This window comes from Aedes albopictus, chromosome 2 (assembly GCF_035046485.1).
Source record: "Aedes albopictus strain Foshan chromosome 2, AalbF5, whole genome shotgun sequence".
Classification (NCBI taxonomy): Eukaryota; Metazoa; Arthropoda; class Insecta; order Diptera; family Culicidae; genus Aedes; species Aedes albopictus.
Window position 1 is genome coordinate 459,904,612 of NC_085137.1, and position 13,453 is coordinate 459,918,064.

The 13,453-nt window shown below is 39.6% G+C and overlaps 1 protein-coding gene across 3 annotated transcripts in view; it reads right to left on the bottom strand.

The window, feature by feature from the left end:
- The window catches only part of LOC109418937 (probable peroxisomal acyl-coenzyme A oxidase 1), a 34,704-nt gene that overhangs the window by 3,649 nt on the left and 17,602 nt on the right, over positions 1-13,453 (bottom strand). For all 3 annotated transcript variants that reach the window (XM_062853966.1, XM_062853967.1, XM_062853965.1), the window contains 5 exons: positions 10,971-11,133; positions 10,614-10,906; positions 10,148-10,553; positions 9,733-10,086; positions 9,256-9,670 (listed from right to left, as the gene is read on the bottom strand). In XM_062853966.1, coding sequence (XP_062709950.1) covers positions 9,256-9,670; positions 9,733-10,086; positions 10,148-10,553; positions 10,614-10,906; positions 10,971-11,133 — 1,631 coding nt within the window. The remainder of the gene's footprint in view (positions 1-9,255; positions 9,671-9,732; positions 10,087-10,147; positions 10,554-10,613; positions 10,907-10,970; positions 11,134-13,453) is intronic.

The following is a 13,453-nucleotide window of genomic DNA, read 5'->3' on the forward strand; positions in this document are numbered from 1 at the left end:
TTGTGCAAAATATTTCATAAACATATGTATGATAATCATACGACATAGTTTCAGTTTTTATACGTTATCGGTATGATATTCATACGTGAGTGTTATGAAATTTATACAGTAACAGTATGACAATAATAGTTGGCGCTTTGAATCCAAAATCATAGTTCGTAACTATGATTTTCGCAAGAAATTCTTGTGGCAAAAAATCATAGTTAATTCGTATGGTTTTCGGAGTTGCAGTATCCTCAGTGTACGATTTAAAAAGCTGGCAACACTGCTGATATAGGTTAAGAAATAATTAAATACAGTCCATTCTCCTACTACTAGGTTGGTTCCGCGTTGTAGGTATCCCAGGGATCATGGGAATTTCGCCTGATTGAAGTTGTAGGCGAATATCTCAGGCGTATTTCAAAATAGCGACATACTTTCTTCGAAAAAGGTATTGTACTAGAATAGATCTATTATGCAATGGTAACTAACAGCCAATAAGTTGGCAATTTGGCCAATTGAGGTGCTATTCAACAGTAGTTGCGTTTTACACTTACCAGTAGAAGCTAAAGTTATCTCATGCGATATCTCGAGATCTAGTTTGTTTGAAATAATGGTGTATTCGGCAAAGTTGTTCATAAGGAAAAGAATAAAAAGGTACATCGGGGCAAGTTGAAACAGGTGGGACAAGATAAAACGCGAAGATTGATAAATATTTCATCACAATTTGAAAATTCTGTTTAAACTTGTTCCGGTGTACTTTATGATGATTCTCCAAATAGATGGTGTAGCAACTACGAAGTGTACGGTCACCAATGCTCATTCTCCAAATAGATGGTGATATCACCGCCAGGTGGCGCTTATTGTGAAGTAAAGTTTTGAACTTCTCTATCTCGGAATCCAAAGCAAATATAAAAGTATCATCTTCGGCAAAGTTGTTTAAAAAGAGAAGAGGTCCCAGGGGATTTCAAAAGGTTACTTGGAGGTCTCAGGTACGTTTCAGGGGGTTATCAAGGAGTTTCAGGGGATCTGAGAGGTTCTCTGGGGTATTCCAGGGGAACTCTAGGACACCTCAGGGGAATACGCTTAAGGGGCTCTTAAGAAATGTCTAAGGGGTACCTAGAGATCTCAAGGGCGTTTGTGTGGTTCCCAGGGGGTTGAGAGGAGACCTGGTGGTCTCAGGGGAGTTCCAAGGGTGCCAGGAAGTCGCCGGGGCACCAGGGGGTCTAAGAGGTGCTTCAGATTTGTATCGTAGCACCCTTAAAGCCTCCTGGAAACCCTCTGAAACGCCCCTGAAGCCCATTGGAAACCCTTCTTTTGGGCTCTCTGGAAACTTCCTGGCCCCAACACAAACTCCCAGGAGCAAGACCTTTTCTGTCAAACAAAGTTTCCTCATAAAAGCCCTGATTTGTTTTATGCAGAAAATTCCCTCTTTTTATGCCCTATTTAATTCATGCACATTTTTAATTTAGGCACTGATCATGATTGATCTCCCGTGGATGCTACTCTAGTATCGCCAAACTAGCTACACTCACGCAAGGCACCAATCAGATACAATGGCGCCTACCACGTCAGGTTGCAGATCAATATGGGTATCAGAAGCGGTAGCCTCTAGACCACCAAGATCGTCTAATTTACACATCTAGTTTTACCGAAATCTCAACTGGTGAGTGTTCAGTAATGGTTTTTCACCGAAATCCTGTAAAAATTACCAAGTTTCGGTAAAATGTTATCGTTTATCTGTCAAATTCTAACGAAGTTCGGTAAATGTCACCGTTTTTTTACGGTAAAAAACTTAACGGTTGGGATTTCGGTAAAATATTACCGAAGTCGGTGATTTTTTCTAAGTGTGTAGGTACCCCCAGCCAATGTAATGGTATGAAAAAAGATTCCTGTGTACTCTACTTTAGATGCATTAAAACCTTGGCATATATTCGAATTGCCCATCTCACACCATTCCAGAGAGCTTTATTTAAATCTGTATGATCAGTGTTGCCAACGATAGTAAAAATTTTTGGCGCAATTTCGAACAATGCGCTGAATTTATGTCAGTAGGGTGGGATTACTATGAGGAGCTCTATTCGACAGTCTTCAGTGCAGTTGACATTCAATGGATATCTGTTAAATTAACTTGAAAGATTGAGGCAACCAATCGGCGTTTGACCAACACAAGAGAAGAAAATAAATAAATAAATAAAACAGAAATGGTTTGCAGTAAAAGTCAAAACATAAAAATACGCCCCAACGCACCGGTCTAAGGTGATCTACCCACGTTACGGGTTTCGAACAATGTACTGAACTTGAGGTGCACCAAAGCTTTGCGAACATTCGAACTGCGTATCTCACACCAGATCTGAGATATTAAGCTTTTTTTAATCTGCAAAACCAGTGCTGCCAGCTACTACAAGAACTATGTGTTATAAAATAACGCCAAAAATTGCTGCGTTATGAAATGACACTAAAGATGCTACTCCACTTCTACATATCTTGACTGCACATTCGAATACGGGAGCATTGATCGATGTTTGACATCATGCAGTGTTGCAAATTGCAGATACAAATTAAAAAAGTCGAAATTAACAAAGACAATTAGGTAAATCTAGTTGGCTTTCTGATAATGTGTAACACTATTGTAGTGAATAACAAATTAGGAATTTTATTTTCAATTTAGCAGTGTTGTCAGCTTTCGGAAAAATACAGTATTATTCTATGCAACATTAAACAGCATTTGATGGCCAATACAATTATACTGAACAGTCTTATATCTTGTAGAGATTCACTGGCGTAGCAACCGGGGAGGGGACCAGGGCAAAATTCAGTAAATGATTCTATTTGAACAGAGTTACCATCCAACAGTAGATATATAATATCATGAGCTATCGCTGGTTGGACATTGTTGTCCATTAGAACGGCGTAAAATAAACGAACGTAAAATAAGATTCCTATTGAAAGTATTACAGCTATCTGTCCAGCTTCATAACAATTTCGAAACTTTCTCTAAAACTTGTTGTTTTTTATTTTTATTTTTATTTTTTTGAACTAATCAGTTTTGATAACCCCTTACTCAAGATTAACAACCACAAATGGTTTTGCTCAGGAAGTTCAACAAGAAATGCTGTACCTAGGAATTTTTCGCCCGAATTTTGAAAGAACTTCTCAATGAATTCGTCGGGGAATCCAAAACTTTGTAGAAAGAGTCCAACAGTGAATGCTGTATTAAGTTCATTTCTCCCGGAAACTTGGAAGAGCATTTGAAGGAGAAACACTTGCTAGATTTTAGACAGAAGTTTTTAAAGAATTTCGGTCTGAATCTATTAAGATGAATATGACAGGTTTTGGAAAAGAAATAATACAAACTTTGGGAGCATGAATCTGACAAACGAAGCATCGGTCCACTCTGTATTTGTTTATCCTGGCTTTACTCACCCACTTGCAAAAAACGACAGATAATACAAATCAGTCACATTTTTTTAAGAATTCTTAGGTGTAGAGCTCTCCACAGCCTGAGTAGGGGTAAAAGCCGACCATGGTGGCAGCCATATTTGTATTCTCTGATGTTTCACCTTAAGCTTATCAAATAAAAGATCCCATACAATTTAGAAACCTTTAGAGCTCCTAACTACGCCACTGATCCTGTTGAGGAGCACTCCCTGCAATAGGTTATCGCGAAATCTGGTTAACCTGATTGCTTCATGGATGACATGGACATTTTCAGTAGAAGATACATAGATAGATATATAGAAGAAATGCCCTACAGCGCTGGAAATGTTAATGTATGTGTGCACTGTGCAAAAACATCGTTTGATCACATCGACTTTCATTCTGAAAAATGACGTCGAATCAAAAAACGCGTGCGCGAACTAATTTTGCACAAAATATTGAATAATCCGAAAATGATGCACAGCGATATTCCCAGAGAAAGTATCTTGTATCACTGGCCATATGCTACGTGGTTATTTTTCTAGATATTCCAACGCCCTCTTCCCTGCACGGTCGTTGGTCCATACATGCCCCCCCCTTATTAAGTGGTTTATGGATGACCCCTTATCATCAAGGTTGCGACCATTCATTTGCAAAGATTTACATTCATTTGCTATTATCTCAGTTCAGAAGCATGCTATCGAAAAACAATGTATGGATGAATTTAACCTTGTAGTTTTATCTGAAAGTTTGCCGAATAACATTGGGGTCGCAAACGTATACCAAAGTCGAGAGCGAGCTGTGAAGACAACTCTCCACGCGGTGAATGTAAATTTCATTCACGCTGTGAAAAGTTGCCTTCACAATTCGCTCACGACTTTGGAATGCGTGTGCGACCCCACCCAGGTAACCACTAAGCATTTGAATAAGCCGTACATCAGCCCGTATTACGCATTTAAACTGCTTGCTGCCCTACATAAGCATTTCGAATGCATAGCTGCCTTGAGTTAGCATAAGCTGTGCTGCTCAAAAGCTTTCGGCTGTTAATTAGCATTTCAACTGCTTGAAGTGGTTTCACTTGGGAGCATACAGAATGCTTTTCAACTGCTCTTTAAATGCTAGGAGCAAAAAGGTTGGGAGATGTGTTACGCATTTGGCAACACATTTTGTCTCTCTCTCTTACAGAGCCTATGCTTCTGTTTACAAATTTGTGCATCTTATTTGTTTCTTCATTTTCCCCTACACATCCAAACGCACCAAAGAAAACATTACTGCAGCTGGATTGGATTGGGAACTTATCGATAAAAAAATCACCAATTATTTATCATTTTGTCGGAAAATATTTGCCGAATAGGTGGATGCTTTGGTGGATTGTTTGAAAGAGGGAAGAAACAGTCTTATTCCACAGATATTTAAAAGAGGGGATCGTAATGCTCTACCACAATGAAATATCTCAATGAAAACAAGTTTTGGATGTTGAATCTGAAGCTGTTATCGAATCATTCTTTATATTGGCGATTGAATCAACGCACGCCACCGGGACAGCTTTAGCATCGTGGATCAGGAGCAACAGAATCCGAAGCAGATATGATTAATCAATCTCCGGATCGTAAGTTCAAACCTACATCACTACAAAAATCAGCAAAAAAGTACCTCCTAGCACCGGCTGTAATATGGAAGGACGATGAAGCGGGGAAGCAGGCTGAGACGCTGAGAGAACGAGAAGCAGACGTCAATATATTTTTGTTTTTTTTTTTTTTATCGAGGCGTTACGCTTCTTTGACATTTCGTCACGACGTTCCTGAAGGGATAGCACTAAGACAGCCCGTTATTTTGCCAAAACCTGCTGTGAGGTAGCACTATAGGCGCATATACGGCTAATTAGCATTAAACGCCTTGTCGTAAAGGCTACTATAATGCTGAAGGAATGCTATTTTAAATGCTTACTGGTTACTTGGGCAATGTTATTCGGCAAACTTTCAGATAAAACTACAAGGTTAAATTCATCCATACATTGTTTTTCGATAGCATGCTTCTGAACTGAGATAATAGCAAATGAATGTAATTTTTTGCAAATGAATGGTTGCAACCTTGCTTATCATGACTTGCACTTTAAACAGTCAAATTTATGTTTAACAATGTCTGAATAAACGTCTTGTTACCTTTCATTGGGACACACAACGGTTCGGTGCTGTTCTGACATGACCAGCCCAAGTAACAATGAATGCTGAACAGTGTAAATATTAGCTTAACGTTCGCTGATTAATGGTGTCAGTGGCTGAACACAATGACAGCTGAATATAGGTCTGAAGTATGGCTTATTCAACCTCTCTAATCAGCAATGCATGGTTGAAAACCAAGTTGTATAGAATATTATTCATCTGTGCTTCAAAACATACACCAATACAAGATTTGTTCAACTTATGTTTCTTAATTATTCAGACAAAACAAGTAATGCTCTTGTTTTCAAGGATATGTTTACAATTGTGTGTGATGTAGGCTCTAAGGTGAGTGACTGTAAATCAGGAGGTCCGAGTTCAATTCCCAGTTTTCCAAAGATTAAATTATATAATTATCTCGTCTGGAAAAAGAAAGCCGCAAATGGTGAAAAATAGGGTTACGAATGTGTGTTTTCCATATTACAAATAAATAAATTGAATTGATTTTAGATTATGCACATATTAAGCCTTGAATCAGCCTTTTAATGAACCTTAAATCTAAAGGTTGAATAAAATCACCAGAAGCAGATGTTTAGGAGCTGAATAAAGGATTGTACCTCTTGTGCTTAGCTTTTGTTCTAACGAAGGCTGATTAAAACTATTTGGAGTAACAGCATCAAATTGTTTCCTGGGAGGCATCTACCTTGGGGCAAGAAAGATCTAACGAGAGAAAACCTGTGTTCGAAATGTTGCACAGAATTCCTCACCGTTCCTCAGATTTTCTCCCATTTATACCAAAGTGTGATCTGGCACCAATGTCAAACTACAAAGTGTTGCGTGTGCTGAATGAAAATTGCTGTTTTGGGGATTTCTTTCAACAAAATTCGTCGACCATTAATAATAAGAGTTACTCCGAATTTCTCAGAGTTGCTCTCGTTTGCACAGTGCCTTGCCCCTAGGCATCTACCAACTGGTTCAAAATTATTACACTGCAAATAAGGCCGTTACAAATATTTATTTCACTTTTTGTGCCACCACTCTTTGGCTGGTCGAGGGGGGAGAGGATAAACATAATAAAGCATTTAATCTGAAAAATATTTAAAACTCATCGGATTTGTTAAAGATTTTTCATCAAACCCCGAAATTTTGATAAATATTTTTTTTCATCTGCCCCCTCAAAATGCAAAATCCAGCTAAAATTTTTTGAAATGGGGGGGGGGAGAGACAAAAAGGTCAAAATATAATTTGAATCAGCCTAATGTTAGTATTGTCCCGAAGGAGTGCTGAATTCGCAAGGTGTTGATTCGGCGGATTCGATGATCCGGAATTCCCTCTTAATTCGTCCAATCGAAACAAATTGGGCTCTGATTTAAATGAATCTTTAAAAACGAATGCAATATAACAAAATACTGCATGCAATGTGTTCATTCAAATATAAAAATATACCGCCTACCCCCGTTGGTTTGAACGACACCTCATTCAAACCAACGGGGTTCATTTTTTAATTTGAACTTCTAGTAGCCCTACGAGCATCGAAAAACACACTGACGGTCACCCTTTTTGCTGTTTTGTTTTGATACTGCGTTCCGTTTCACCCCGTTCCATGAGCATAATGACGTTTGAACCCTTTTTAGTTTCAACGATGTGCAGATTAGAGGGGGTCAAATTAAAAAGTGTTCAGATTAGATGAGGTCAAACCAAGGGGGGTAGACGGTAATTATAAAAAAAAATATTCTGAACGCTGTGTAACAAGTTTAATATTTTTGGTGTTGTTAACAATAACTTAATCATTTTATGGCTATATCGGTCTTTTTCTACTCAGAGTGGAAGGGACTAGAGATCAAAGTGATCATGATAGATATGATAGTATTCGCTAGGTAGCGTGAACATTTATAGAAAGTGAAATTAGGCAAGTAGGCCATGTATTGAACGAATACATCGAATGCGTGAAACTTCTGCCGTACGACCTCTGCTATTAAACAGATCGGCTTAATTGGTAGTTCCTACCACCTTACCACCTGGTAAAAGTTTCATTCACTGACTGCCTATGTATTGTTCTGTTTTCATCACAAGTTCTATCGATCGGTAGCTTTTTCGGAATTCACACTCCGTTCATAGGGGTATGCCTGTTAACACTAGCGACACCTAAGCGGTCAATTTCTACAGTCAGTGGTTAATGTGCATATCTAGATAAGTTTCATTTTCACCACTGCCAGCAACATGGAAACTATGAGATAGCAGCGAAACCACGGTGTTGCCACTTGTGTTGCTATTTCAAATGACCGTTGAATTCCTTACAAAGTTTTGAAACTGGACTTAACCTAACGCAAAATTTGACAATTTTAGACCCCCTCTCTCCCCACGTAAAAACTTTTGTATAGGAAACTTTGAAATTTTGTATGGAGCGTAACACAGTGCTAGAACACCTCCCTCCCCCTTTTGCGTTACGTAATATTTGAACGAACCCCAAAAGCTCAAGAAAAGCGTCAAACGAAAAGTACGCGTATTTGGATATAACACATCGAATTCACTGAATTGAAAATGCTGCATCTTTGTAAGTTGATGATTCGTTCCTTTTAATCACACTACTTTTTCGCTGATTACTTTTTGCTGTGTACCTACATTCTTTTGCAAAGATCAAATTGGTGGTTAAGAATAAAACAAAGCTAAGAAATATCCCAATGTTGCGAGTGCTCATAGAATACAAACTGGCCTGCAGGCTTTGTCGAAGCAAGAATAAGCATTTCAAGAATACCATATCGCATATAGTGTGTGTTGAACTAGCGGTAAAAGTTAAAAAACACAATAAAAATAAATATTTAGTACTAGCTGTCCCGGCAAACTTTGTCTTGCCGTCTTGTGGTGGTTTCAAAAAAAATCAGCATTTTGTCAATTTTCGCACATTTTTAGTACATTTTCCTAACTTTTTTTTACATATAAACACAGCCACCATGAATACGAATCTAACCATGCAAGATTCATTCTGATCGGTTCAGCCGTTTGTGACTTTTGTAGCCTCAAAGGGAAATCAAACTCATTTATATATATATACTAGCTGTCCCGGCAAACTTTGTCTTGCCAAGCTATGGTGGTTTGACAACTGTTGAGGTCACAACGTCACCGCACTCTAGATTGGTTTCATTTCAATCGTGTTGATTTCCTTCCCAGCTCACGAAAATCAGTACTTTATCAATTTTCTTACTTTTCTAGTTGATTATCGTAACTTTTGGGACATATGAACACAGCCAACACGAATACGCACCGAACCGTGCAAGAGTCAAGCTGATCGGTTCATCCGTTCTTGAGTTTTGTTGCCTCAAAGGGACTTTAAACTCATTTTTATATATAGACTAGCTGTCCCGGCAGACGTTGTACTGCCATTTTGGTTGTGATTGTTTGACAACTGCTGTGCGCTAATTTTGGCACCGCACTCTAGATTGGTTTTATTGCAATCGCTTCGAATTTCTTCCCCGCTCATAAGAATTTCAGTAATTTTACAATTTCTCTACTTCTAATTTGATTTTCATAACTTTTTCTACTTATAAACACAGCCACCATGAATACGAATCGAACCGTGCAAGGGTCATGCTAATCGGTTCATCCGTTCGTGAGTTTTGTTGCCTCAAAGGGACTTCAAACTCATTTTTATATATATATATATATATATAGATAGATAGATATATTAAGTGATACTCACCCTCAGCAAGTCTCCTCGGATTCTCAGCGCCTCATCATAAACCACCAGCTTGCACAGATTCTGCATAACCGAAACCAACGGCGCCGATGCTTTCTGGCAAGCCTTTTCAAACATTTCGTAAGCCGACTGCAGCACAAACCAACGGCCATGAACTTCGGCCACCTGAATCAGCTCCAATCCGGTCATATTGGTTGCCTCCTCCGGAGTGGCACCTTTAGCCTTGCGTTTTTCAATACTCTGACATGCAATGCGCAGCTTATTGGCCACTACCGCCTGGAATGCGGAAATAATCACCGGCACTGAATCGCTCCAGGGGAACTGTTGAACCTGCTTGCCAACGTAGTTCTGCAGATATCCGACAGTTGGCATCAACTGCTTACCCTGAACGGCTTGGTTCCACATTTTGACTAGAAATCTGGGATAGTGAGGAGACGAATGAGAAACATTTATAAAAATATAAGAGCCTAGTATTAGTACCTTGCAGTCTGCAACAGCAGTACAGTGTTCTCGCCTTCGTAAGTCGACGCAGCCGAAGCCAAGCTATAATAGTTCAAGAAGTTGGCACACGTTAGATATCCATGCCCTCCGCAAGCCAATCGACACACTTCGACGCCCGTGGCAGTGTCCGAGGTGGACACTACCTTCAAACAACACGCAATGGCATGCAACTCCGGTAGACGATCCAGACTGCCGGAGTTCAAATCGGACGTCGTGCGTTCATACATCTGCCACAGATTGTCCGAAGTCAACTTCAGTGCGATTGCCTTCGCCACCAGGGGGAACAGTTTGGCCTGTTGAGTCACGTGGTCGATGACTTGTACTTCCGGTAATCTAAACAAAATAGTAAGGTTAGTGACTAACTGCAATTCTCGAACGGATGCATCCAACTTACTCTGGATTGATATGGCTCTGGCGTCTTACACTGGAATACCGCACAGCAATGGTGGCCGCCTTTGCCAACGACTGTGCCATATTCCTAACGATGATCACCCTCACGAACACCATCGTACCGTAGGCCAGCACAGACGAAGAAGGTTTCACATAGGTTCCATCCCTCATCAACTTAGCGTTCTTCATCATCATGCCGGTACGAGGAATGCGGACGTTCTTCAACCCCAAGTACCCGTTGTTCACGCCCTTGTAACCCATTTTGTCTCCAATATCTCCGATGTCGATTCCCGGCATTGGCATATGCGTATCCGAATCCCTCACCTGCACCATAAACGGATGGATACCGTAGCACTTTCCGTTGGAGTACAGCTGCGCCATCACGACACAGTGGTTCACGGTTTGCGCCACTGAAACGAATCTATTCGTCATTTTCAAAAGAACGCCAACTTAAAGCCGAAAAAACTCACAAGCTCCGGGCCACCATTTGTACGAGGTTAGCGTTGGGCTGTTGATTACGAATTCATCCGTCTGGGGATCAAAAGTAGCGGTCGTTTCCAATCCTCGCAGGAATGTTCCGTGGCCCAGTTCGGTTTGCGCGTATGATCCGATGATTTCACAATTCAGCGCCTTCTTTAGGTACTGGTCTTGTTGTTCGGGGCTAGCATGACCCACTATCGCCGGGATGAACATGGAGAAGTGGATTCCCAGGGGATTACCCTCCTTGATGAAACCTGTGCCGAGAAGAGCTTCCATGAAGTGGCTGGGGAATAAGGTTTGTTCGTTAGAATTTCAATAGCTAAAACAAACACAAGTAAAACACTTACACATATTTTTTCTCATCGTATTTTCCCTGTTCGGTCAGAAGTTTCTTCACTTTAGTAAAGATGACCGTAGCTTTACGAACTGTTTCCTCGTACAGTTCCTGATGGGAAGCAAAATGGAGTGGGACTTTGTCCTGGAACTCCGGTTGACTTTCGAAGTAGCTTTCTTGAAGATGAAAAAAATACTAAATGGTAAAATTGAATTGTGATTGTGATTAAAAGTTTTGATATTAGTAAAGTTTTCCAAATTTTCTTGATTCATTATTATTGAAATTGTATTTCCAACAGATATGTACGTCGATAGCGAGAGCATATATATCACTGGTATGGTAAGTACTTCAGAGTCGCGGGTAGATATTTTTACAAGGCAATTGCGTTACATGCTCGAGGCATGACACGCGAGTTTAATATTTCATTTCTACAAGAAGTATCAAACACATCGGGTTCACAAGATATAAGTTTCTCTTAGAAAAGTAAGGTTCTTATACTAAAATCATTTAGTCTGTGCCATTTTACGTGTTTGTTTTGATCGTATGTGCAAAATAGGAAGCAATCAGTGAAGTACTAGATTGAAAGTTGTGAGCTGGATGTTTGTATGGTGAGATGATCAATTCTCCGTTTCTGCAATGAAATGGTGCAAACAGCTTGGGTTATTTGATTTCTTGCCTAATTTGATGCTGTTTGAGCAAAAGTTTGGGTAACTGTGTTGATGCATTATTTATTTCTTGCAACTTCAACAACACAGTTACCCAAAGTTTTGCTCAAACAGCATCATATTAGGCAAGAAATCATATAACCTACGCTGTTTGCAGCATTTCTTTGCAGAAACGGAGAATTGATCATCTCACCATACAAAAATCCAGCTCACTACTTTCAATCTAGTACTTCACTGATTGCTTCCTATTGATCTGACCTTTTTCGAACCGTAGAATTGAATGGGAGCAATAAAATCAAATTCAAACTGTTGTGCAGCGGACCTGGTGTGATGGTTAGAACATGTGACTATCACGCCGAGGACCTGGGATCGAATCCCACTCCCGACAAACTCACAAAATGTGAGTTCTTCCTTCGGAAGGGAAGTAAAGTGTAGGTCCCGAGATGAACTAGCCTAGGGCTAAAAATCTCGTTAATACAGATTAAAAAAATTTGAACTGATCAAAAATAGTAGATCGAACATCAACTGGGCCGGTACCCGGCTTAACAGGGAGTAATACAGGGCTAAGAGTGTGATTGCTGAAGCACAGGGAAGTATGGGCAGGAACAATATGCGGAGGTTTTATGCAACTGTTAATAGTGCGCGGCACAATACGGCGCCAGTACCCGCTATGTTTAATAGCAGGGATGGAAATTTCATAACAGACAAAACAATGGTGGCAGTGGTAGACAGGTGGAAGCAGCACTTCTAAGATTGGTTGAATAGTAGCAGTGAAGGAGCACCCAGAAACATGATTACCATAATGGATGTCGGTCACGCAGTGGAACCACCAGTCAAGGAGCTGAAAAACAGCAAGGCTGCTGGGAAGGATGAGATCCCGGTCGATCTTCTTAAGTACGGAAGCAAGCAGCTACCTCAATCAAACCACCAGGGCTCTGTAGCATAATCGGGCTAATAATATTAGCTACAGGTTACAAGTTACAAGTACTAATATTACAAGTGCTAATAATTTGTGTTGCATAAAGGCTCAATTTTCCACTAATATTATTAGCACTTGTAATATTAGTGACCATGGAAATACAAGTTGTTTTGGTTCATTTACCTGTCAAAATTCATCCGACAGTTCACTATTAATTTGAAACGGCAGTTGATATTTGTTTATTTTCTGCAATTTCCGCGTGACATCCGGAAATAACTTTATTTATTCTGAAGTTTTGCATGCTTTTTACGATACATGAAGAAAAGCATGTGCTGTTTGGATTATTTTCGGCCGCTCTGACGAAATATTTTTTTACAAAGTATGGCACTGCAAGTACCTAGATTTTTAGTAAAATGTCCCAAAGATTTAATAGTACTAGTTGAAAAACAATGTATAAAGATTTAGTAACATGTATTATGCTTCTTGTTAAAATCCGAGGTGATCTGGGATGCAAAAATTGAGCTTTTACCTACTTTTATATGTCGCAACTCGATTCGAGTTAGTGTATGTATATTGTAGCTCTTGATTAGCTTAATGATGCACAATACAAGCAATTGATTCAAATTTATTTCGCATCTCAACTTTGCCTGTGCTTATGCAGTGACTATAATATATAACTTTACCAAGAACTTACAATCAAAGATGGGTATTGTAGAAACTGTGGAGAACTTGAGAGACTCAGCAGAAATTATACTTTGGATACAAAGTGTACATCAACGCAATTTTCTCTTCAATGAGCTTCGAATACATATTGCCAAATTTAATCGTCGGAAACTGGAATTAAGGTTGACATGTTAGATAAATAATATCTTTTGAGTTCATCGTAATGGTAAACCGATATATTCAAAACTA